Raw genomic sequence first — 26,754 nt, forward strand, 5'->3', positions numbered from 1 at the left:
ACACTGAAGTGTAATTTTTAGTTTTTTTAAACAACATTCAGTTGCTGTATTTATGAATACATGTGGGGCATCACATATTCATTTACTTGTATATTCATTCATTCACCAAATATTTATTTAGCACCAATTATAGGTAAGTCTACATAGTCTAGAGAAAATAACCTCAGTTTTTATGAACTGAAAGTAAATGCATGCTAGTTTCATATACTATTTTTCTTTGTTGCTTTTTTTAACATTTTTTATTGTTATAATCATTTTACAATGTTGTGTCAAATTCCAGTGTAGAGCACAATTTTTCAGTTATACATGAACATACACATATTCACTGTCACATTGTTTTTCGCTGTGAGCTACCACAAGATCTTGTACATATCTCCCTGTGCTATACAGTACAATCTTGTTTATTCTGCATATGCTTGTCAGTATCTACAAATTTTGAACTCCCAATCTGTCCCTTCCCATCCCCCTCCCCCTTGGCAACCACAAGTTTGTATTCTATGTCTGTGAGGCTGTTTCTGTTTTGTATTTATGTCCTGCAAATGGAACGAAGTTAAGTCATCATCATTCTTAATCGGCAAAAGTGACACTACCCCCCCACACAGTATACACTGATCATTTAACAAAGGTGTGAGAGGCTTAGTCACCCCCTTCTGGAAGATATGACACCTCCTCATTCATATTTACGGGTTTGGTAAGTTTTAAAAGGAGCAAGCCATACTGTTGAACAGATAAATGAGGGCATATTTTTAAATTTTGATATTCTTAAGTACTTAATTACATTTTATGTTACATATTTCATGGTGTACAAGTAACTCCAAGGTACTTAAAGACGTTTTCACTGGACACTCATTTTAAAAAACCTCATGTGCTGTTTCTGGATGACAGAGTAATTCTAATGGTAAACCTCCCTATCTTATCTAATAAGTGACTGAATAGACTGATAAATCGTAAGATAAATTTTCATCATTGTTTAAAAAAACAAACATATACAGCCTACAACCAGCATCTAATCAAGAGATAATCTTGTGACAAAAACTACAGCATCAGATCCAGACTAACACATAACTCACTGGACAGTGGTGTTAGAGATAAAACAGAACAATGAAGTCTAGTTTCCCTGTCTCATTAATTGGAGGCTGGGGCTAAGGAAAAGTCCTCCAGGAGGTGATGTGAAGGTTAGAGAATCTGATTCAATTCCCCACTGAAGCCTTCAGTGGAAGCTCTCTCTATCCTACGTGACTCTGGCAGGTGTTTTCACAGCTCACAGAGCTGGAAGGAGCAAGGAGGGAAGATGAGAATGGCTCTAGGGGAAGGTAGGTCTCAGCAGGGAGGAGAACCCAGTGAATGTTTTAGTCATCATTATCAGCATTATCTGTCACCTCCAGGACACATAGCAAACAGTTGCATGACAGAGATGATTTCTGAGGCGTTAAAGGACAATATAATAGTGTAATTCCCATAGCACAAAGCTAAAGCAGCAGGTTACACAATGATTTGTTGATTAATTAGCTGCATTTTCCAACATTGGCACTCTGAAAACTTACTCTTATGAAACTACACTCTAAAAATGTGTAATGTGCATCATAAAGCACTTGCTATATACAAATACATCCAAACTTCTTATCATCATGATAACTGATCTCCATTTAGGATGTTTTAGGTCATTTAATTAATGTTTGCTTTGGTCAGAAAAAATCACTGTTTCAACAAACGTATGCATCTCAAACAGAACTTAAGCTAAACAATCCAAGTAAAGTTATTCCACCATCAATGTTGGCCTAACAATCCTTCAACTGTAGTTTCTTATTTCATTTTATTGAAGTATAGTTTACTTACAATGTTTGTGTATAGCCAAGTGATTCAGTTATTCATACAAATATATGTTCTTTTTCAGATTCTTTTCCATTATAGGTTGTTATAAGATATTGAATATAGTCCCCTGTGCTATACAGTAGGTCTTTGTTATTGATCTATTTTATATATAGTAGTATGTATCTGTTAATCCCAAATTCCTACCTGTAGCTTTTTAACTAGGTCAAGCTCCATGTCTCCTGAATCCATCAATTTACTTATCCATTCCTTCAACAAGCAAATATAGGGTATAGAAAACAGGTTGAGGAAAACCTTCAGGCTCTTAGGGATTATTATTCACAATCTTAGGAGTTTTTGTCCTTTAACAAGCATAGTTAATTTTTAGCAAAATCCTGAGTAAATGCAATGCTTTATATACATGCAATAGACTGCAAAATTCACATTACATAAAACTTATAAAATACAAACACATGGAATCAATGCACAGTGGTTAAGCAGTGGCCATCACATAGGAGACACTAAGAGGATGCCTAATACACTGAATCTGAACCTATTAATTTTGGTTACTTTATTTTTAAAAATGCATGAGTCACATGGAAATGAATTCCACTTACTATATTCTCCTTAAATATTAATAAGGGAAATACGTTATCAGAAAACACCATTAAGGAATTGTTTGCATTTTACTGAATTACACTCTCAGAGACTAAACCACCATTAAGAAGTTGTTTGCATTTCCACTGGATTCTATTAATATTTTCAGGAAAACTTCAAGATACTTGACACTCGGTGGAGACATAAATTTTTTATCTAAAATAATACAACTCCTAACTTAACAATTTCACAAGGCATATGGGTATCAATCGTATTGCTCAATGCACTGTTTCTGATGACTCAGTAGAAAGCAATCTTCAGTTTCAATAAGCAGTCTTTTAATTCACGACTTTTTTTTTAAGCAAATTAACCCGAGGACTTTTTCCTATCCATCTAAAGAGTACTAGGAGTTGTTTTCACAAAACAGAGAAACTTGATTTCTATGAAGTGTTTATAAGAGGGGGCGGAGTATCCTTTAATGTTTTATTTGTAGAAGCAACTTCAGAATCCTCTTATTCATGATTAGAATATGCTTTGTACACAGGCAATCAATTAACTATGGATACAAACTGAGTCCCCTTGAAGCGACTGATTGAAGACTGGCTTTCCATGAAAAAAAATTTTTTTGAGTCTAGAATCTTAATACTCCTGGCAACCTAGAATGAAGTAGAACTTGCTTCCCCTTAGTTAACGAAAGTGTTCTATCTAAAATAGACTTTTCTCTCAATCAAATTAATATTTATTGGGCATTACAGAAACAACCGTGAGTAAACATAGACATTTATGCAAAACCTGAGGTATAACGAGACCTGCCTATGAGAGAAAGTGCGATGAGGTGCCGCAGAAGTCTGGAAGGGGGAGAGGATACACAGGACTGGGGCATGAGGACAAGAGCCGCTCTTCTAGCAGAAGAATTATTTGAGCAGAGCCTAGACGAGTATTTCTCTACATGTAGTGCTAAAAGGAAGTGGGTAGGCAGAAACAGGACCAAAGAGCATCTCCCTGGGGTGCTTTCCCACAAGACAAAGTGACCTTCTTCTGAGAACCCTATGTTCTTTGACCATGGAGGTCTGAACTTTATTTTTAGATGAGTTTGTGTGTCTGATTCCTCTTTAAAGGCAGGAGCATATATTATTGGTCATCCAGAAATAAACTCCCAGCACTTACTGCAGTGTCTGGCAGAATGTAGGTATGCCAAAGACATGTTGGTTGAAGTGATGTTCAGAAACATCACACTCAGTTTACACATTGTCAAAATGATTGAAAAATTCAGGGGGAAGTACTGGATAACATCCAATTAAACCTATTAACCAAGCCCACCATTTGACATAGTTGAAAATAAAAGCATATGTTGACTAAATATTTCATTTGGCACCAATTATGCTGTTACAACAGTATGGCTTTAGTTTATGAGTCTCTCAAAATTCTCTAAGCTGGAAATAATAATACAGTGTGTTTTAATCACTATATAAGAGCAAATGAGAACACAGCAAAATGGAAAAAACAATAGTGCAAAGTGCCCATCGATCAATCTTTGTGAGGAAAAAAGTCCTTCTCAGGACCTAATAGTTGAACAACCCAGAAGGAAAAAATATGAATTGTCAGGGAAAGCTGCTTAGAAGGAAATACAAATCCAATGTGTATTATTAGATTTTGCAATAGCTCATGTTGTAATATAGAAATGTGATTTTAATTGAAGGAGGAAGATGATTATAGCTTAGGAGGCAACCAGTTAATCAGCACCATAATCAGAAATGTCTAAGTGACAAGCCTCAGTCCCACACCCAAGAAAAGAGAGTGAATCCAAAGAGTGAGTAAAGTAAGTTTCCATTAAAATGTGTTCAATACACCTGAAAGCAAGCTCTGAAACCAGGACAGGGGGAGAATTTTGTGTTACTAATGATTAGTTATTAAGCTTAAATAATTTCTATGGACTTAATAGGAAAACAAGAAATTCTGTGCTATATTATATCTTCAGAAGTAATATAATGATGGAGACTGATGCAGTGGAATAAAACACAGTTAGCATGCATTCCTTTAAAAAAAAATTCCTTGAACTCATACTAGAGACAGAAAAAAAAAAAAGGCCAAATAAACCCTGCAAATTTGGAAGTGATCTATGGCAACCTAATGACAATGGAAGTGTCATCCAAGGAACAACTAAATGAGGTGAGATTTAGAAGGGTACAGTATCCCTCTTCAAATGTTGAAAAGACACCAAAGCTAAGCTCTACGTGGCAAAATGCAAGCTATGTTGTGTGGCTGATTTCAGTTCAATATAAAGACAAGCTTTTTAGTAATCAGAGCGGCTCAAAATGGAATACCTTGTGAAACAATGAGCTTCCCGTCACTAAAAATATTCAAGTAGAGACTTGAGAGATTTGATAAGGGAATTCTGCTTGGTGCTAAATCTTTTTAACAAGAGAAGCAAGAAGGGAACTAACGTTAGTGAGTATCTACCACTTGCAAACTCTTCGCATGTGTTATCTGATATGGTAGTCTCAAACTTGTCAATTGGATATGATTTCTCATATGAGGATGTTAAATAACTTACCACACATCCCGTAAGAAGGAGAGCTAGGATTTAAAACCTGGTAATGACCTTGAAATTCTTTGGAAATTCTTTCCTGGTAGACATCGTGGCAGTGAATGTGTTAGTTGTCTAGATAATTCCATTCTGATAATTTCACTTCTTGGCTCCCTCAGTGTTCTCCTTTGTTCTGTTTCCAAAAAGCTCTAAAGAGTTCCAAAATCTACTTGCTTCTGTTTTCAAGTGCATGCTGCACCCAACAGTCTTGTCTTTGCTCCACCCTTGCTTCCCTCCTCACCATCCTTTTGTCTTTTACACCCACTCGGGAGGCTGTAGCAACACAAGACCCAGCTGTCCTCCCATCTCCATCCTTTCCTTCCCTATTGACATGGTTTGGCTTCTGGGCCTAAAGTGTCCAGAAAATTCTTGCTTCCAGCTCTTTAAGAATCTTGTGGCAATGTCATGGACATTTTTCTAGACCTCATTCTGCCTGATCTCTGCAGAATTTGAAACTCAAGACCTGGAAGAACCTCTAAGAGGTTCTGGAAACCCCACCAGGTGAATTATTCATGCTTCAATTCATGCTGTGATTTCCTAAGGCTTTTCCAGCCTTCCAGATCACTCCTTATTCACTCCCTTTTCCAGGTACTTACTTTTTCTCTGTCCTAATCCTAATTTTGAGGGTTTACTCACCATTCAATCTTAATCTTCTGCTCTTTTTTACCTTAGAAAACTCTGTTGTTCTCAAGGCTTTGATTATCTCCTCAATATGGATGATCCCTAAGCCTTAAGCTGTTTCCCAAATTCTTGTATCAATTTCCTTTTTGAAGGAAATTAACGCTTTCCTTTAGTTTGTGCAAATGGTTGTGTTACACTATTCACAAACTATACATGAATAATGAGAATCTGTATGTATTTTATTTAGTATCTTTGAGAGAACTCACTCCCCAGTACTTATATGGTCTTCCCAGAACTTGAACAGCCAAATTTAAAGCCCTCGTCCCACATGACATCTCTGAACTGTTGATATCTTTGACTTCATTGACCATCCCATCTCCTTGAAACTCTCCTCTCCCTTGACGTCCCTGAAACTTCTGTCTCCTGGTTTTTTCTTTTTCCTTTGTGACCTTTCAACCTCTTCTGTTTCTCCTTAAATGTTACAGTTCCTCAAGGTTTTATTCTTGGTCCTCATCTCTACCCATTCTTCCTAGGAAATCTCATCCTGTTCCATGATTGCTTTTTGCCACCGACTTCAAAATCTAGCCACAATTTCTGAATCCCAGAACAAACACTGCAAATGCCTAAGGAATAGCTATACCTGGATGCTGACAGGTGCTTCAGCCCTAATCTTCATTATCTTGAGCTCATTATCTTTCCTACAAAGCCTGCTCCTCCTTTGCATTCCTGTATTAGTTAATGGCATGCCCCAAAGTCCCCACAGACCCTTGCATATTCTTTCTCATCTCCCTGCCTCCAGTTTCCTTCCAGTCCATCTAGTACACTGCCAACAATGTTATCTTTCTAAAAATTAAGATCATATTCATCCCCTGTTTAGCAACCTTCAATGGTCCACCCCCTGGCTATGGGACCAAGTCCAAATTCCTTAGAATGGTATTAAAGGCCCTTCCCCAACTGGCCCCAATTTTTCCAGTCTTATCTCTTGGCACTCACTCATACAAATTTATGCCCCAGCCAAACCAAACTTTCCACAGTTTTTCAAGTATGTCATGCATGTTTACACCTCCTTTATATATGCTGGTCCCCCTGCCTAGAAAAAAAGTTTCCCCACTCACTTTTTAAGACACTACTCAAATGGCATTTCCCAAGTCCTCCAAAAAACTAGTTTCTCTTTTTTGGTGCTTCATATACTTTATATAAATCTGTGTTATTAAACTTTTCAACCTATTTTGTAATTATTACATCTCATCCTCTACTCTCCGCCTCCAAGATTTGTTTCTTTTAGAGCAAGGGCCACAGCTTACCTCTTTACATCTTCAGGAGCCCCGTAAAATTTTTAGTATTAATATATAGTCAGTGAGTGACTACTGCGCAAAAACAGGGAAAGCAGAGCCAAGGCGCTGCCCCTTCCCTGCAGGTGAGGAAAGAAGGCCTACAGACATAAACAAGCAAAAAGCTTCCTAATGCAGCTGATCTGATAGTCAAACTGCATTCACTGAAAGAATACAAAAAAGTCCTTTCTCCAAAATTTTTATCACCACAGTGCCTGAAATTTCACTTAGGTAAAAGGGACATTTTTTAAATGTAAACAGTTTGGGTGAATACTTCTCCACCCCTACCCTGTCAGTGAGTAGCACCTTAGACTGAAATAGACTAACAGACGGCTACCCTTTTAACACCTGTTCCCATAATAGGCTGAAAAGTTTCAGAAGGGAAGAAGTCAGGGAAATGCAGCCCAGCAGGAGGGGAGAAACTCGACTGGGATGTGACTTCAGGCTGCCAGGGAGCGACTTCAGCGCACAGGACAGCTGCGGGAGGGGAGGGTTGCTGCAGAGAGGAAGAGGGCAGCCAAACAGAGGTCCCAATTCAATGCTGGAAACTCTGGTAGGTTCTGGTTCGTCTGCTCCTCCCCAGAGATGGGGAAATGCTCTCTCACACTCAGCAAAAGCAGCCCCACCTCTGCACACATACTTGGCTCTTCAAGGGAAGAACTCATCTTCCACTGTTACTTAACACCTGCTAACTCTTGTAATTCACCAGTGTTCCCACCTGCGGCCCCTATTATCCTGCCTTTCATCTCATGAGGTCAGGGAGAGAGAGGTGAGCTAGCTGCTGCAGTCCAGAGACACAGGCTGCCACGGAGGATCAGGCCTCACCTTATTTTATCACCTGGTCCCACCTGAGACCTACCTTAGCTGCAGTACTAAGCAGGCTTTCTGAGAGGAAGACTGGAGGGAAAACGCCCAGAAAGTTTCCATATAGTGAATATAATATGTATTTGTAGATGTTTTCTGTTATGTGAAATCTGTGTCAAAGAAATTGAAGCCAAGGGCTGTCTGTGAGGATGCCCCACTCACACTGAATGTGTGACTTCTGTTGTGGTTTCAGCAAACTAGCTCTCCAGAACATCCCAGTTCCTGTGTATCTTCCAAGCCTGTTCTCCCGCGTTCCTTTGATTCTAGAAGCCACCGATACTCTTCCAGTAAATTCCTTTGTTTAATGCAACCAGTCTGTTTCTGACTGCCCTGAGTAGCCTACCTGGAGCCTCCTGGGACAGCTGCTCACCTCTCCCCTCCCCTCCCACCACCCGCCATTCAAAGCTCTGCCTCTGCCTCCACACTGGCAGGCATCTGCCTATACCCAGGACTAAACAGGCTAAGTGTCAAGAAAGAAACGTGAGTAATAGGTGGCCTCTACCTTCAAAGACCTTACATAAGTATTTATTAGCCTTTATTTCATGGCATTGCATTATTCATTCTCCTATTAACCTCCTGGAAGACAAAAACTTTGTGCAAGTCCTACCATACAGTAGAGTCCCAGCAGGAAACAACTGGTACACCTGAATTAGGGAAAATCTAGGAGAGTTCAATGAAAGGACTATTTGCAAAAATGTGGGCATGATGTAGGGAAGCCACCAGGAGTAGCTTATCACCCCCACATCTAAAGAGATGAAGGAAGATTAATCAGAAAGGGAAAATCATATAAAGAAGGTCACCATGAGAGGAGCTATGGCTTTTAGGAAGGGCCTGGGGAATAAACAACCCAAACTCTATTTCTTACCTCCCTCTAATTTTCTGATTGTGTCCCCACTGGGCAGAAGTAATGAGAGCCAGAGGCAGCTATCCTCCTGGAGCAGGGAGCAGGATGGAGAAAGGTGGAAAGTGGGTCTGGAGGGCACCTGGCTTTGTGAGGTCAGTCCTGGCACTGTAGGTGGCTCAGATAGTGTAAGGGACCATTTGGTGGAGTCTGTGGGGTTGGGGTTGGGTTGGGCACTGGCACAGGATGGAGCAGCATTGAGTGTTGGACCAAATGGGAGCCTTGGAAATGCTGGTGGCTCTGATGACAGTACTTTTTGTCAAGTAATGAGAGGGAAGATACACAGAATTTAAACAGCTGCAAAGCCTCCTACCTTGACAAGGTGCATCACCTAGAAAATGCCAGTGCTGATACTGAATTCAAAATAAAAAGACGGTATGAGAGTTTCGGAAAATGAAACACTGATGGTCAACCTCAAGACTACAGCGGATATTACACGATTATTGAGGACCTTAAAACTCAGGTCACTTGTCTTACGCAGAAAACACCTTTTTTCCCAGCCAACACCTATGACATCACATAAATTAATGCTGTGCTCTTCACCCTCCGTTCTGTGGGGTATTCAACGGCCACTGGATGAAGAGAGCTCTATTACTACCTAAGTTGTATTTGTTCTTCGAACTGTGCTTTGTCCAGATACCACAGTCAAGCTGCCTTTTAACAGTGCTGAGGCTGACAGCGCGGGCCTGAGGAGCCTTGGATGAGGGGACTCTGAACAAGACTGGCCTCGCATTGCAAACAGAAAGCCTCATGGAGGCGCTGACTTACCTCAAAAAAGAACCCCGACGAGTTAGGAATTGCATGAAATGTTAACCAAAAGTTGCAGTAAGTCAGCACTTGTGAGGATAGGGCGGTGGTGGGTGTCACTGTAGGATACTTGTTTCGTAAAACAGGTGAAATACCACAGACAGTAACGTCAACATGTCTACCAGGTTTTTCCCACCTCCCTCCCTCTGCCTACCTCTCTGATCTCAGCAGCAGCCCACGGGGCCCAGGGCCACGGGAAGGGGTCTTTCTAAACTTGGCACTTACTAAAAGCAGCACTGTAATGCACTGTGCTGGAAAGAGCAAATAAGAAAACTAAGGGTCAGCAATGCTGAGTGGTGGAATATGATTATTTCTTACATTTCTATCTGTATCTTTCTGCATCTTAACTCTTGGTGCTTTCCTGTATTTTGCAAAGTCTCAAAATTTTAAGAAAGAGTGCTGGACTAAGAGTCAAGAGCCTTGGGGTTCAGGTGCATGCTTTGCTAATCCGTGGCTTTGATGAGCTGTTACTTTGAGTTTCAATTGTTTGCTAATTAAAGAAGAACGCCCTTTTCCCCACCTCAAGGCAAAATCTACCTCTCAGTAAAGATCAAATGAGTTACTTATATTAAAACATTTTGTAAAATATAAAAATATCATGTATTACCTTAGCCTTGAATATTTTTGTAATGGGCTGCCAGACAAAACACAGGTCACACAGTTAAAGTGGAATTTCAGGTAAATAATGAATAACATTTTCTACAAATGCATCTCAAATATTGCCTGGGATACACTTATACTAAAAAAGGATTCGTTGTTTATCTAAAATTCAAATTTAACGTTGCATTCTGTAATTTTATTTGCTAAATCTAGGAACACTATTTTGTAATCTCCTAGAAGTTTTTTAAACCTGAAAAATTTTTCCCCAAAAAATCTATATTTCCATTTTTATCTTTTTAATCCTTTTTAATTATCATATTCCAGATGCAAAACCTGTGGCATTTTAATTATTTTACATTGGATCAGGAAATGAGGGGTGACAATGATATGTTACCTCATGTTGAAGTCAACGTAGAAATCAAGATGGTCCAGGAGTTGACCTGAATACCCAGCTGAACCCAACGGGAGGGTAACATGAGGTCTTGGCAGAACAAACCACAGAAAGGCTGAGACCTGGTTTAACCAAAAAATAAACCCTATCATCATTTTTAAAAAATCATCCAATATTAAGCTGAGCTCATGAAAGCTGCTACAAAGTATTTGTATTTTTATTCTACTCTGTACTTCAGAGTAAAGAACTGAATAGGCAAGTATTGACTTCTGCTAACAAGACAAGTACCAACAGGAGCAAGATGGTAAGCTGTGGCAAACCACCCAGACATCGCAACTGGAGCTTCATGCCCAATGATCTCTGGTAAGAATGTTGCAACGTGTTGTTTTTAAAGTCCAAAGGTTATCCCCATGTGACAGTCACTGAATAGTCACAGATTTCTCAAACTACTTTATGTCTCCAGAGAAGAATGTCTGTACTTTAAAAATTAAAAGCAACTCTGTTAAAGGTTAAACAAGAGAGGAACAGCAAATTAGGATAAGAGAGAAAGACACAATGCCAAGAGTAAAAAATTTAGAACAGTTGATTTAAAATTACAAATTAAGTTCTGTCTGGTAGTAGTATAGATTATGTCTTTCTGCTTCGTTTATTTTCCATTCCTTCAGAAATAAGCCTTCTAGTTTGACAGAAACTGAAAGTACTGTGTTCAACTTTCACAAATGCAAGAAATGATCAGGAATCTGGAGGTTCAAGTTCAGCAAATCAGGACCCAGGTAGACAGTCAGAACGTTGAACTCCTGGGTATGAAGAATCAACTGGTAAATGAGATTGAAAAGTACCATAAATTAATTAATGGAAAGTCTGGGTAAGTGATGCAATAAATAATCCACTGAAACCCTAGCCCTCCCAATAAATATCAGTCCTTAAATTATTAGGTATCCTCACTCAAACCTAGAATATCAGGCCAAAAAAGCACTTGCCATAAAATAATTTATGATTATAACTGACCTACCCCTAAGTCAGTCAAATCCATTATCCTCTAAACATATCCACATCACAAAGTGTCTGCAGAACATCTTTGACAATAACACTCTAAAATGAGCTAGACCAAAAGAACATTCTTCAAGTCTTCTTACCTTAAAAATTCCATTTACTTCATTTATAAGTACAAAATGTAAGCCTATCCTAAAACAGTCCTGCTATAATGAAAAAGTTCCACCCTTCCCATTGTAATTCATATTTCTGGGACAGTCTTTGAAATCACAAAGCAAAGTTTAATTAAACATTTGTCTGTAAAAGGTAGTGGTTAAGAGTGTGGGATCTAGAGACAATAGACCTGGATTCAATTCTGGCTCAGCTACTAATTTATTAACTGTGTTACCCTGTGCAAGACAGATAAGCACTCTAAGCTTCAGTTTCCTCCTCTGGAAAAAGGGTCTAATAATAGTATCTGCCTTATGCAGTTAAGTGGGTTGGATGAGAAAATGTACATAAAGCCCTGAAGATAAAGTCTGGCAGCAAGTCAATGTTAAATAAATGTTAGTGACGAAAGTGGTGGAAGTTCTTGTTATTCTTAATATTCTTACATTTAGAGCAACTTAACGACTATTGGTGTGATAGATTGTTAATGACAGTTATTTCAATATAAGTGTGGGTTCCTCATCCTTGGAGAGTTTAAAAAAAATAAAGCAATTCTACTAGATCATATTTAAACTGTAGCATTTATATTCTAGATGTCAAAGGAAAAAATAACATACCACATCTTACAGTTCTGTAAATATCCCCTCATTTCTATCTAAGCTTTAGGACTAGAAAATTCTAATCTTAGCTCCACATCTTAACCAAAATGATCAATATGTGAAATATTTGAGAGACATCAAAAAGTTTGATAGCTTTTGTATTACTGAAGTTGGACAATCCCAATGCAACAGAACCCCTTCCTGTCATAGTTTAATATTAAATTAAGATATACACCACATGTTTAAGTCTTATGAGTAAAAACCTGATAAAAAGCAGTTCATCTCCATAATGGGTGTGAGCTCGGTCTGGAAAAAGCAGCACTATAAAAGGATTAACACTGCAATTATGCACAGTAGCTAACTGCTCTGATTTGTTGTTTTAATGACTGGTCCGGAGCTGAGGACAATCTTGACAAAGAGTTAGGAACCTCCAAAAACCCAAGCAGGAAGCACCCTCAAAAAGCTAGAGCAGAGTCCAGCCTGAGAATAGACTAAGACCTCCAAGTCTGACCTCTTCAAGAGGAGAAATTCTTGCCCGATTAACTTTCTTTCGTTTCAAGTTAGTCTATGATTCATCACAAATGTAATAATGATAAGAACAGCTTGTCCAGTCCGAGAAAGAAAGTAAAATCTCTTATGTTCTTGCTAATTTTCTAAGTCACAAAACTGGAAAATACAATTTCACGTCACTTCAAGAGAGTTGTTAAAGCGAAAGCTCTGAAGATAGATCTGTGTTCAAATCCCAGCTAAGCCCCTTTATGGAATAATTTGGGGCAAACTACTAAATTTTTTAGTTCAGATAAAAGCTACCTCTTACACTTGTTGTCAGGATTTGATGAGAGAAAAATACAGGTGAAGTGCTTAACACAAGCCCAGGAACACAGAAAAGTTTCAGTTAGCACTATAAGCTCTAATTATCTGAGGATTGACTTTGCAAATGCTGCGTATTTACTTAATGGGTTAAATCCAAGAAATTAAAGGCTCTTCGGGTATCTTCAATCCTCAGCCTTGTGGAGGGAAGTCACAGAATGGTTATGGTAAATTTTCTCCATTGCTACTGGGTGTTACAGTTAAATAATTATTTATATCTAATCCTTACCATTCCCACAACCAAAAAAAAAAAAATATGATTTCTGGCAAAGAGCTGTTCTTGCTTTCTTATGAAACTGACAAGTTGTTTGATTTTTTTTAAGTCTAGTATTTTAAAAATCTCTAAACAATAATATTAAGAGATTAACTTCATAAGATTTTTTTATTTTCAATTTTAAGCACAGTACATACATTCACTTAAAATCACTACAGTGAGGGATTTCTGCTTTCATTACATACTTTAACCTTTGCATGTACCATATCTAATCCAAAATTTTCTCTATTCTCTTAGATCTGCCTGTACTTCCTAGATAAAAATTAGTAAGACTTGGTAATAAAGTTATTTTCTCTCATTACCAACCATCTTTGAGATAGCCAACTTTGATAAATAACCACAACTTCACATAAAGGAATTTTCTTAGACTTATGCATGGGGGTGGGGAGGACATCTAATGACTTTTTAAACAATGTCCAGTTTCAGTATCTTGAAATTGGAGTCTGTAGAGACTGGTTGGTGGGTTTGGGGTACTTTCACCTTTACTATTTTTTTTATTGAAAACTAAAAGGGATATTATGTTTCTATTTTATGTTCTATGTCAGTAAATTCTAATGCAGGTAATTCATAGTGAGCAACTGTCATTCACAGACTGAAGTTAATTTGATTAAAAGGAAGAAACTTAAGACACACTAATGAAACTTCAAAGCTGAGTCATGTTACTTTTAATCCTTAAATTACACCATACTCATGAGCTAGCTCACCAGAAACCAACAAAATCAGTCAATTTTCCTAATTAAAAAAGTTCAAAATGTAGGAGCACAGATCTACTTTGGCAGCTTATTAGTATCAAGAGCCTCTCAATAGATCCAAGACCAAAAACACAACCTTTAATGAAGATGAGTAAGTCAGGACCAAAATGTTTTCTTAATATAAATAAATAAATAATCATTCTAAGGCATATATCTTTATATATTTTAAGACAGCTTAAAATTCCGGTGCAGAATCTAGATTTTTTACATTCTTACACAACATTCTCACATCTGAAAGTATTACAATTGACTTCAAAGCAAAATTAAACTGGCCGTCTCCAACTGGCCTTTATTTAAATTCTGAACTTGCATATTGCCAAAACACATGGGAAAAGAGTTTAGAGACCAAAACAAAGACAGAGAAAAGAAAGTGGAAAAAGACACCAAGGTGTTATGAAAACATTCAGAGAATGCTAAGTATCTACCAGGTGCAGCAAGAATGCAAGGCACCCTCCCTTCTCTAAAGGAGCTTCAATGTCTTGTCACAAAGGGAACAATAATAACAATTACATCATATTATAAGAAATGGAGAGAAAGAGACAGCCATGACTAGACTAATGCTGAGAAGCCTCATGAAGGAGAGGAGACTGAAGCTGAGACACAGTGACCTGAACAAGAAGCAGAGCAGAAGCAGCACATTCCAAACCAAGAGCAGCAAACGCTTTAAAATGAGATAAAACAGTGTCTTGGCTAAGATTTAAGAGAAAGGCTTGCTCACAATTAAAGAATGCTTTTAAGGAAAGGTCAATGCACTTTTGTCATTGGATCATGGATTATTATTACACTATACGTATTTTAGTATTTACTATTATTATTATTATCCACATTTTATAGGGTAGTAAAATGAGACACAGAAGGGCTGAGTGACTTGCCCAAGGCCATATAATTACTTTATGAGGAGAATGCAACAATCCTTCCATGCCAGCACCCTCACTCACTGCAAGGAGCATGAGGTTGGACAAGGCCACCGGGACAATCCACCCACAAGAGAAATCCACTGAAGGTGCCTGAACATGCTGAGGAAGTGATGACAGTATTTTTTCAAGAACAGTAATCCTGCAGCAGTGAACAGAGTACATCTTAAATGACTGCACCAAACCACTTCAGAAGCTGGTGATGTAACCAATGGCAGATGTGATGAAAGCCCAGATTAGGACAGTTGCAGTGCGTCTAGACAAAAAGAAACAAATGTATCAGATGGGGAAAAAAGTGACAAAATTGGTAATTTGGTGGATGTGGGAGATAAAGAAAAGAATGAAGTTTAAAACTGAAAGTAAGTGTCATTCAGAGAAAAACAGCATGGTTTACCACAAAGTTGCCAGGTAGAACACCTTTCCCCTGCCCTTCTCTCCTCCTCAGCCATTTCCTCCTCCTCACTAGCCTTTATTCAATTCCTAACCCTATCCTTTCATTAACCTGTATTTTGCTGGCCTACTGTGGGTTAGACAGTCGGTTAGGTTCTGATCACAGTAATAGTAACAACAGAGAAACCTTCTGTAAGCACATATTCTATATATGACAGGCACTGTTCTAAATGCTTTATATTTATTAACTTATTTAACTCCCATTACAACTCTGTAAGTAAAAGTATTATGCCTGCTTTAAGGGTAAGGAAACTGAGACACAGCCACACAGTCGGTGGTAGGGCCTGGACTGTACCCGAGCAGTCTGACTCCAGAACCCATCCACTTAACCACTCTACTATATACACTGAAAAGCCTTCATGCTGTTTCCATATTTTTATAGCTTCCATCACAGTGCAGTCCCCAAAGTTTTAGAAAAAATTGTATAACATGGAAATGTTTGCAAATTTCAGAGCCCTGGATATTATTTGTTTTCCAATGAGAAAAAATATCTTAATTATCCTAATTACTAAGCTATCTGGGAGGAGGGTACCAAATCCATCAAATAGTTGTACAACTTTCCACTTGGTGTTGACTCCATGGGTGGTAATCACAAAGGCACATTTGGCAATTTGCACAGTCACAGAACATTCAAGCAAAAAAAAAAATGCCTTATTCTCAAGCGTTATATGATAAATAAAAACATAAACCTAAACGTTTAGTTCATCAGCCTTGCCATCTTGAGCCATAAACTGCATTAACTAGATTTGTCTTTCTGCCTCTACATAAATTATTTTACATCTCAGTTACTCAAAGACAGAAATAAGCAAATAGTATTTTCAACTAGAAAAATACTTCCAAAGAGAATTTTACTCGAGGCAAAATAAGAAAGAAATAGGAAAGACCCAAATCCCAAGAGTGAGACAAAGTCGAGTTGATAACAAAACTAAATCAACAACACACTCCAAGAGCCCCAGCCAAATTAATGAGAATAGCAGCTATATCCACCCTAACCATGATTCAAAATCCAGAAACAATTAAGAAGAAATTGATCAACTGGATTACATGAAAAAAAAAATAACATAAGCAAAGTCATCAATTCCAGTATACATGGTTGACTGCCCCACCACTACTCTACTAAATCTATCCTCTGGATGGATGCCAATGGTTCCTAAATGCCAAACCAATGATCTTTCCTCCATCCCCTTTCTCCTTGATCTTCTCTGGAGACCAGCGCACTTTATCTGGGTTCTTTCCTCCCTTGGCGTCTATGACCCTCCTCCTTGCTTTCCACAGTCCTGGGCACCCTCTTTCTCAGTATCATTATTCTCTAGCTTCTAACCAGTGCTCAAGTGGCTGTCCCCAGGAGTTTAGGTTTAGACTTTCGCTCATTTCCTCTAAATTCCTTCCCTCAGGGATCCTCACTATCCTGCAATCTGCTGCTCCAATCTCTCTCCTCAACTGCAGTCCTACAACTCTAACTGCTAAAAGATAGTTTTACATCAATATCCTACTATTACTTCAAATTCACAAGTCTTAAACCAAACTCATCTTCTCAAAACTTGACTTCAGTATTCTTTCAGTGCCTTCACACATCTCACACAAACACACGCTCACACATCTCTCACACACACACACACAAACACCAGACTGTCAGAATGCTCTCTCTGAACTCTCTCAACACCCTGTCCATGCCTCAAGTGTCGCCCAAATTACCCTATATTATCACCTCTGATTCGTGGGTTTGTTTGTTTGCCTCTCCAAGTAGACTGTAAACTCCTTGATGGCCAGAATTGTCTTAGTCACCTTTGTATACCCAGGGAATTCTGCAGAGGCTCAATAAAATCTGTAAGAGAAATTAACAAATGTGGATGATCTGTTTCAGCCAAACTGGTCCATTTAGAGTCTCCACCTGCTTTGCATTTCACAGGCACCACTTCCTAGAACAGCCCTCTCCCCTGCAGCACACATTGAAAAATCCTACCCATTCTTCACAAGACTCAGCTCAAATTCCACCCACACCATAAAATTTTGTCAGGTGACCCATTCCAACAAGACTTCTTGCTCATCAGTCTTAAGGTGGCAGTTAGGGGACGTGAAAAAAGTATCAATTTTGAAGTGACACAGACCTGATTCAAAACTAGGCTGTAGCATAAACCAGGTATGTTACTCCTGGCAAATTCCTCAAGGTTTCTACAGCTTAATTTTTCCAGCTATAAAATGAGGTAAATAATACCTATCTGGAGAAGTGGGGCGGGGGGGGGATTAAAGGAGAGTAAACCACCTAGAGAGCACAGCAAACGTTCAGGAAATGTTAATAGCTTCTCCCCATCCCACCTCCGTCCCACTTCATTTACTATTTACATAGAGCTTAAGTGGACAGTGTGTGTTTTGTCTCCTCAGTTAGATTGTAACAACTGGTAAGATCCTTAAGAGCAGGAGCTGAATCTCATTCATCTTTCTATCTTCTGAACACCTATCAGTATGCCTTACATAGAGACAATAAAAATTGAGAACAAAATTACAGTGACAGTGGATTATGGCAATCAGTGTAAATGGTGCCAAGACTAGAACGGACAATCATAACCTTTCCATCCAATTTACCTGTAGAATTATTAGACGACACTTCTCTTATTTCACACATGCCGAAGGCCGATTTCAACAAATGACAGTGCAAATAAGAAGAAACCAATTTCTAGAGTGTACAAGTTAATAAGTAATCTTTGACTAAAAAAAAAATTAAATGTGGCTTAAATGTTGCAGTTGGTATTAGAAGACTACACATGTACTTGTTCCCATGTACTTTTAGACAAAGATTTCTTTGCACATATTCTGTGATTTAATGTGATTGTAACAGATCTCTTCATATCACTTGTTAACTGCAAATAGATTGAGATTTTTATATCTTCCCACCAGGGTAAAAAAAAATTAAAGGCTACTAAAGCAAAACTGGTAAGCTCAAGATTCAAAATTTGTTATAATTACAGGTAAAATTTAGCAAAATCTCTTTTGGAGGGGCGGTGAGGTAGGTTGTTTTCCTTATGCATTTATTTTTAATGGAAGTACTGGGGATTGAACCCAGGACCTTGTGCATGTTAGGCATGCACTCTACCACTGAGCTATACCCTCCCCCTAGCAAAATCTCTTTTTAATTAAAATATTTCCTTTCCAAATCATTTACATTAATATTAAGGCTTCAACATCCTCTCTAAACTTACTGGAATCTTTTTTTTTTCTACCCAGACTTATTATAGCCTTCCTTTTACTGCAATGTTATCTTCATCAAGGATCAATTCCCATGGTTGGGTTTTTTTTTTTTTGTTTTAACTACTGCCCCACTTGCATGTGCCAACAAGTTGGAGGAGCTGCAATTTGTTGGGTAGTAACCTCCACACTAACAATCAACTCCTCATTCATGCTCCCAGCCACACTCCCTTTCCCTGCACAGACTATTTCTATAGTTTTCATAAACTGGAATGTGCAGCTACACACTGAATTTGAAAAAGCAACTAGTAATGGAAATGTGTGCCAAATATCCTACCCTTTCAATATACTCATGCTTCCAAGTACTTTTTGTTTTGTTTTGTTTCTTCCCATGTGGAGTTTATGGTAAGAAGTAAACACATTCAGTTCCACCAGACCAAATCCACCAGAGCTGAGAATATATACACACAGTGGTAAAGTAGGAAAGAGCCAAAAGCCAGGTGTCAAAAGACCAGTTTTCTAAATCATAACCTATCTCAGCTTCAACTTCTTATACAAACTAGAGATAATAACCACCATTCCTGTCTCAGCAGCTTGTGTCAGAGATTCTAAAACCACAGCGTCACAAATAGCACTGTAAAACTGTAAAATGTGTGCGAACATATATAAAAATATACATGTAAACATATTTTTGAATAACAATGTCATAGCCTACAGATAGATAAAAATAATTTTATATAATGTATTCAAGTCCCAACTAAATATTTCACCAGACAAACTGTTACACCAAATTCTATATACAGTATATCCAAGGAAATTTTTTTTGAGAAACAGTTTCTAGCTTGGAAACTTATGTTCACCTAATTTTTTTTTAAATAGAGGTACTAGGGATTGAACCCAGGATCTTGCATGTACTCTACCACTAAGCTATATATACCTCATGCCCCCTTCCTAATTTTTGAAGTATCATTATCTAATCTGGTATATATTTTTGCAAGCAAATTTTAACTCACTATTATAATGTACTTAATTCTCCCTTTTCTATCAGTCAAACTTAATGTAAACAAAGATCTGGGGGTTAGTTCTTCAAATCTTATGCTAAGAATTTCTGCACTATGGTCTTCACATAAGCCTTCATTAAGATAAATTTAAAAGTCAAAAAAATCCAGGATCACTTCATGATTTTAGATTTTTTTTTAATGTTAAAAAGTATAGCATGGAGACAGCCTAAATGTCCATCAACAGATGACTGGATAAAGAAGATGTGGTATATTTACACAATGGAATACTACTCAGCCATAAAAACTGACAACATAATGCCATCTGCAGCAACATGGAAGCTCCTGGAGAATGTCATTCTAAGTGAAGTAAGCCAGAAAGAGAAAGAAAAATACCATATGAGATCGCTTATATGTGGAATCTAAAAAAAACAAAAACAAAAACAAGCAAAGCATAAATACAAAACAGAAACAGACTCATAGACATAGAATACAAACTTGTGGTTGCCAAGGGGGCGGAGGGTGGGAAGGGATAGACAGCATTTCAAAATTGTAGAACAGATAAACAAGATTATACTGTACAGCACAGGGAAATATACATAAGATCTTATGGTAGCTCACAGAGAAAAAAATGTGACAATGAATATATACATGTTCATGTATAACTAAAAAATTGTGCTCTACACTGGAATTTGACACAACATTGTAAAATGATTATAAATCAATAAAAAATGTAAAAAAAAAAGCATAGCACCATTAAATTAGAAGATTCCTAAATTACTACTCACTTCCAATTTCCTAGGCAAAATATCAATATATTTTCATTCTCCAAAAAAATTAAAAGATTCTCTATAAATATACACAGACACATTTCCTAAATTGTATTTTTATAACTTCAACTGTTTAAATGTGGCAACTTTGAACACTATTAAATTGTTTAGCATATGTTTTTTATTTTCTTTTGGTGGCTTACAGTGTAGTACACAATCCCTATTATGGCATGATTCTGGCTGACTTTATGCTAATTGTTGCTCCAATTAACTGAACTGTTTAAAACCTGAGTTTGAAAAATCTTATTTTAACTATAACTCTGTAGGTAAAATTATTTTTCCAAACTTTGTAAATGTTCTGTGCAAACTAAATTAATGCTGAGAAAAAACTGGATTTTAAGTTACTCAATGTTCTTCAAAAGGTGAAAAAGCTTAATGGAACAACTGCTCATCCAAACAACACCCATTTTAAATTTCAACACAGCAAACCTGTTTGTTCTTAAGGCAAATTCAAAACCGAACATATGGGGATTGGTGACTATTGAAGATTATTTATGCAATCATAAGCCAAAGATGCAAAATTGGCAAAAGGAAAACCAAGCAAGTAAGCAAAACTTGAACACACGTGGGACACACCCTCTTTGGTATATAAAGGCTTGTCACTGTCCTTGGTAGCAGGCACTCCCTGGGCTAGACAGCATCACCATGTCTGTTAGATACAGCTCAAGCAAGCAGTACTCTTCCTCCCGCAGTGGAGGAGGGGGTGGGGGAGGAGGATCATCCCTCAGAATTTCCAGCAGCAAAGGCTCCCATGGTGGAGGATTTAGCTCAGGGGGCTTCAGTGGTGGCTCCTTCAGTCGTGGGAGCTCTGGTGGAGGCTGCCTGGTGGGTTCGTCAGGTGGCTATGGAGGAGGGCTAGGAGGTTTCGGTGGAGGGAGCTTTGGTGGAGGCTATGGAAGCAGCAGCTTTGGTGGGGGCTACGGAGGAGGCAGCTTTGGTGGGGGCTACGGAGGGGGCGGCTTCGGAGGAGGCAGCTTCGGAGGCGGCAGCTTTGGAGGAGGCTTTGGTGGAGGATTTGGAGGAGATGGTGGCCTTATCTCCGGAAATGAGAAAGTAACCATGCAGAATCTGAATGACCGCCTGGCTTCCTACTTGGACAAAGTTCGGGCTCTGGAAGAGTCAAACTACGAGCTAGAAGGCAAAATCAAGGACTGGTATGAAAAGCATGCCAACGTAGGCCAGCGGGAGCCTCGTGACTACAGCAAATACTACAAAACCATTGAGGATCTTAAAAATCAGGTAAGGGGTGTTTAAAAACTCTAATTTAAAGCCTCTTTTTTTAACCATGTAATTCAGATAGATGGATCTTAAATTAGCCACAATGTAGCTGTTAACTGTGTTTGACTATGTTACTTTCTTGCTTCTAAAAACAGTCCAGTCTCTTCAAAGGTAAATATTTATGATGGTATGATCATTGCAATCCTCTCATCCAACATGTATGTTGTTTGTCTTATGGGATGGGGGATTACTGAGAATTTTTTAGATTTTTAATGAGTATATAATGAATCCATAAATTAAGATACACTAGAACTTTTACAAATTATAGGGACTGAAAGAATTACTCAATGAATCAGAACAAAATATTATTCAGATTGATAACCAAAAACATACTCATTACCAACACTGCAAGAAACATGAATTCTCCAGTATGAAACCAGGATACTGCTTGCCTCTAGGGAATTTGTGGATTGCACCTACTGGGTACCAGCTCGCAGAGTATTCATTTAGAATATATATTTATAACAAGTTAGGCCAAATACAGGTATGAGTCAGTCAAGTTTCCATGAAGTACATGGAAATCACACAGTATACAAGAGCTGGACACACATGCAGGAAGATGGCTATATAATTCCAGCTAGTTTTCGGAAAGGGATGATATAGAAATAGCAAAGTCTAAAAACTTCAAGAGAACAAATGACTCAAATCTGGGTATATGGGCAAGCCTGCAATTTTTCATATTTAAAATGTAAAATTCCCCAAGATTCAGCAACAGGACAACATAAAAATTTTGTTAATCTATGCCACTAAAAAGCCCTCTCTGTATCTGATTTCTTTGCCTCTCCCACCAGATCTTCGATCTAACAACTGACAATGCCAATATCCTGCTTCAGATCGACAATGCCAGGCTGGCAGCTGATGACTTCAGGATGAAGTAAGCTAAGTGAATATGGTACAATACTGTCACAAGTACATGAGTCGTTTTTAACAATGACTTTGGATGCCCATAATAGCATTTACATGTTTCTGAATTCACTCAAAGTTAAATGGCCCTGGAGTTGTCTGAGACATTTTCTATCTCAAGATTACCTTTTTGGCAATATTAAAAGAAGACAATGTATTTTAAAGGAACTGCTAAGTTTCTCTGCATTCAACCACTATGAATTAGCATATGATAAGTGTTGCCAAGATATGAAGTCAACTCTTTATTTGGTGTTTAAACAGTCTCTGCTCAGAAACACCTCCCTGATACAAGTTATACCCAGGATTTGTACCATGCTTGTTTCAGATACGAGAATGAGGTGACCCTGCACCAGAGTGTGGAGGCTGACATCAATGGACTGCGCAGGGTGCTGGACGAGCTGACCTTGACCAAGAGTGACCTGGAGATGCAGATCGAGAGCCTGAACGAGGAGCTGGCCTACCTGAAGAAGAACCACGAGGAGGTAACACAAAAAGTTATACTCCCCCTAGCCAAAAAAGGGCTCATGGTGGTCATAGTGAAGTCATTCAATGTTTCTGTTCCTCAAACAGGAAATGAAAGACCTTCAGAATGTGTCCACTGGTGATGTGAATGTAGAAATGAATGCTGCCCCAGGTGTTGATCTGACTGAACTTCTGAATAACATGAGAAGCCAGTATGAACAACTTGCTGAACAAAACCGCAAAGACGCCGAAGCCTGGTTCAATGAAAAGGTAATTCATCCTCCTTCACAGCAAAACCAATGGAGGTTTGGTTTATCGCTTCAGATTTTCCTCATTGTTTCCCCTCTTTTTAATATTCTAGAGCAGAGAACTGACTACAGAAATCAATAGTAACATTGAACAAGTGTCCAGCTACAAATCTGAGATTACTGAATTGAGACGCACTGTTCAAGGTCTGGAGATCGAGCTACAGTCCCAACTAGCCCTGGTACGTTAATAACTCTCTCGTGAAATGACTTCAACTTTACCATGCAAAGTTTCTGGCTCACGTAAAACCGGGAAATACCAGAGAAAATGCAGATTTGGGGGTAAGAAAGAAGAAATAAAATTGGAGCTCTTTGCTAAATGGGAGAATGGCATTATTGACATTGATCTAAAAGTGCTGAAACTGAAATGTTGCCATTAAGCCAAAAATACAAATTCCGTTCATTTTCTTTATTCCTCTATATGGCTTACTAAATTATTAAACAAGCTTCACTGTACTCAGCTGAACAATGAGGTCGTTAAGCGACAATATATTCTCTCTTCTTTTCAGAAACAATCCCTGGAAGCCTCCTTGGCAGAGACAGAAGGTCGCTATTGTGTGCAGCTCTCACAAATTCAGTCCCAGATCACTGCTCTGGAAGAGCAGCTGCAACAGATTCGGGCTGAGACCGAGTGCCAGAATGCCGAGTACCAACAACTCCTGGATATTAAGATCCGACTGGAGAATGAAATTCAAACCTACCGCAGCCTGCTAGAAGGAGAGGGAGGGTAAATTACTTGTTTTTAAAATTATCCCAATTGCTTTTATTCACTATTCCAAATGGCAAAGCTTTTCCAAAACCCAAGAACGTGTCAGAGGATAGGCGAAAGGGGAGAGAAGGGAGGAGGCAGAGGACACAGAAGGGAATATACAACCGGAATCAGTTTCCCACGAACCTGACCAAGAATGATTCTTAGGGTTATGTGTATATAAAACTGCTTTAAAAGAATGGGTTTTAAAACAAGTACTCAAATACATTTGAGAAATACACTTCTCAAAACGTGTTTTGCTTATTTCCTAAAGTAATAATAACATGGAAAGGGACCCACCGTTTTCCAACGTTAGCGTTAACCGAACGTGACCCTCACTCTGCAGTTCCGGCGGCGGCGGCTACGGCTACGGCGGCGGCCGCAGCGGCGGAAGTTCCGGCAGCTATGGAGGCAGTTCCGGCGGCGGCGGCGGAAGCTCCGGCGGCCACGGCGGCAGCAGCTACGGCGGCGGAAGCTCCGGCGGCCACGGCGGCAGCAGCTACGGCGGCGGAAGCTCCGGCGGCCACGGCGGCAGCAGCTACGGCGGCGGAAGCTCCGGCGGCCACGGCGGCAGCAGCTACGGCGGCGGAAGCTCCGGCGGCGGCGGCGGCTACGGCGGCGGAAGCTCCAGTGGCGGCGGCCAGAGCGGCAGTTCCGGCGGCGGCTACGGCGGCGGCAGCTCCAGCGGAGGCCACAAGTCCTCGTCTTCCGGGTCCATTGGCGAGTCCTCATCTAAGGGACCAAGGTCAGCAGAAACTAGCTGGGGTAATCAGAATTAGTTTTAACTTTTTGCGATGGTTTTGTTGCTTTTTAAGCTCTAGAGCTATTTTAAAAATTAAAATCTTAGAATTCCCACTTGGCGGTTTTTAACCAAATATCGTCTTGACCCCGATCTTGAAGGGAAAATGGCAATGTCTAAAATGCTATAACTTAAACATTGCTCGGGTGTGGGGTTTTTTTTTTAAGCAACGTAAAGTTTAATTTTCTTTTTTTCAATTTAGTGTAATTTTTTTTAGATATTTTTGCTTGTTAATTAATAAGGACCGCACAGATTGCGTAGTCTTAATTTGGTTTTTGATTAACTTACAGATACTAACAAAGCCAGAGTGATCAAGACAATTATTGAGGAGGTGGCACCTGATGGTAGAGTCCTTTCATCTGTGGTTGAATCAGAAACCAAGAAACACTACTATTAAGCCGCATCAAGAGGAAAGAGTCTCCCTTCGCACAGGCCATTAATGCACAGATGCTTGAAAAACAAAATCTCCAAGAAAACACTTCTGTCTTAATGGTCTATGGAAATAGGTTCACTCCTTGAAAATAAGGTGTCTAAATGGTGTTTTGTGGTTTCTGTATTTCTTTTCACTTTACCAGAAAGTGTTCTTTAATGGAAAAAAAAGAAAACTTTCTATTCTCATTTACTGATAATTTCAATAAACTTTCTTACTGATGCAAACTATCCAATATGGTCAGAATTGTTTTTAATTTGAATTAGATAATATTTTTAACTTTAAAGGTCAGTAAACTATAGCATTTGAAGATTGATTTATCCAGAAATTCTGAAGACTGAATGATAGTCATTATGATTTCTCTGAATCAGTTCTTAATCTTCTGGGTATGTTGGACCAATGATAGCAATGTCAGTGAGGAAAAAGTCCCTGAATCCCCAGTCTTACTCTTCAAGACACAAAGTATGTAGAAAGCTCCCAGTTCTCTGGTTTTGAATTATTTCAGTCCTAGAAATTGTGAAAAATCTCAAATAATATCCCAAAGATAAAGTTAATTGGAAATTTCACATTTTCTGATTACTTGACTTCTCACATTTACCTGCCCTTATTTTCTTCCCATTACTATATTACTTCTGCCCAATTGCTATACAGCTTAAAAGAGAATCTTCCAACACTAGCCCAGTAAAATAATCACCCCAACAAAATTATTTGGCAAGTATCAGATGAACAGGAGAAGTACTGTCAAGACATAATAAGGTCAATCCAATCACATCCTTCAGCCAATAAGAACATAATTGACATTACCTCCTACTCTGCTAGGATATAGGGTAGCTAATGTTGGAGTTATTCGGTGCCCCAAGACTACATTGTGTTCTCTGATAGGTTCCTGGATTACCTATGTCCACAAACTAGCAGACTTCTTCAGTATCCTTCTTGATTTGAGCTCCAGTTCTCCCGAAGACCTGAAACCTAGTCCCCAGGCTACTTGACTGGGACTCCTGGGTAAACCCTATCCTCTTGTACCCCAAACTGATGACTGAAACCCCATTTCAATGTGAATGGACTTCTCTATAGTGAAAACTCTGGGACCTACCTCGCACCAAATATTACCACAGTTCAGAGACTCTATGCTTTAGTTCACATGTCTTTTTCTATGTATACCAGCCATCCTTTTAGGGGACCAGTCTGTTGAAGTCCCAACATGCCGCCTAGTAAAGCCCTGAAACATGTTACTGGGTAAGGACTCTTTGAGCTTCTACTATGTATATACTGAATGCTATTCAAAAACATTCTTCTAAAATAGTTACTATC

General features: G+C 38.8%; 1 protein-coding gene and 1 long non-coding RNA gene across 28 annotated transcripts in view; one reads left to right on the top strand and one right to left on the bottom strand.

Annotated features, from left to right (window-relative positions):
* LOC107034533 (uncharacterized) overlaps positions 1-24,654 on the bottom strand; it is a 125,521-nt gene extending 100,867 nt beyond the window's left edge. For 7 of the 26 annotated variants that reach the window (XR_012059565.1, XR_012059563.1, XR_012059560.1 and 4 more), the window contains exons 1-2: positions 24,515-24,647; positions 17,216-17,332 (exon numbers count right to left, since the gene is read on the bottom strand). This is a non-coding gene — a long non-coding RNA (uncharacterized lncRNA). Of the gene's footprint in view, positions 1-10,511; positions 10,631-17,215; positions 17,333-20,000; positions 20,049-24,514 lie in introns of all 26 variants that reach the window. The other 19 variants (XR_012059558.1, XR_012059562.1, XR_012059549.1 and 16 more) reach the window with 7 other exon arrangements.
* KRT10 (keratin 10) lies at positions 21,164-25,673 on the top strand. 2 transcript variants are annotated; one of them, XM_015247869.3, is made up of 8 exons: positions 21,164-21,757; positions 22,588-22,670; positions 23,025-23,181; positions 23,270-23,431; positions 23,523-23,648; positions 23,976-24,193; positions 24,561-24,979; positions 25,304-25,673. In XM_015247869.3, the coding sequence occupies exons 1-8, from the start codon at positions 21,164-21,166 to the stop codon at positions 25,408-25,410; spliced, it is 1,866 nt and encodes a 621-aa protein (XP_015103355.2). In that variant the 3' UTR covers positions 25,411-25,673. The 2 variants fall into 2 exon arrangements, with proteins under 2 accessions (XP_015103355.2, XP_015103356.2); XM_015247870.3 differs by having other exon boundaries at positions 24,561-24,959.
* Positions 25,674-26,754: the final 1,081 nt, after the last annotated feature.

The sequence above is a fragment of the Vicugna pacos genome, chromosome 16, assembly GCF_048564905.1.
Source record: "Vicugna pacos chromosome 16, VicPac4, whole genome shotgun sequence".
Lineage (NCBI taxonomy): Eukaryota > Metazoa > Chordata > Mammalia > Artiodactyla > Camelidae > Vicugna > Vicugna pacos.

Excerpts from the sequence above, each read along its gene's own strand:
- KRT10 (XM_015247869.3), top strand. The coding sequence starts at position 21,164 with ATGTCTGTTAGATACAGCTCAAGCAAGCAGTACTCTTCCTCCCGCAGT. Across the intron at positions 23,432-23,522 it reads AAGCCTGGTTCAATGAAAAG|AGCAGAGAACTGACTACAGA; the intron begins GTAATTCATCCT and ends TTAATATTCTAG. Across the intron at positions 24,980-25,303 it reads GTCAGCAGAAACTAGCTGGG|ATACTAACAAAGCCAGAGTG; the intron begins GTAATCAGAATT and ends ATTAACTTACAG.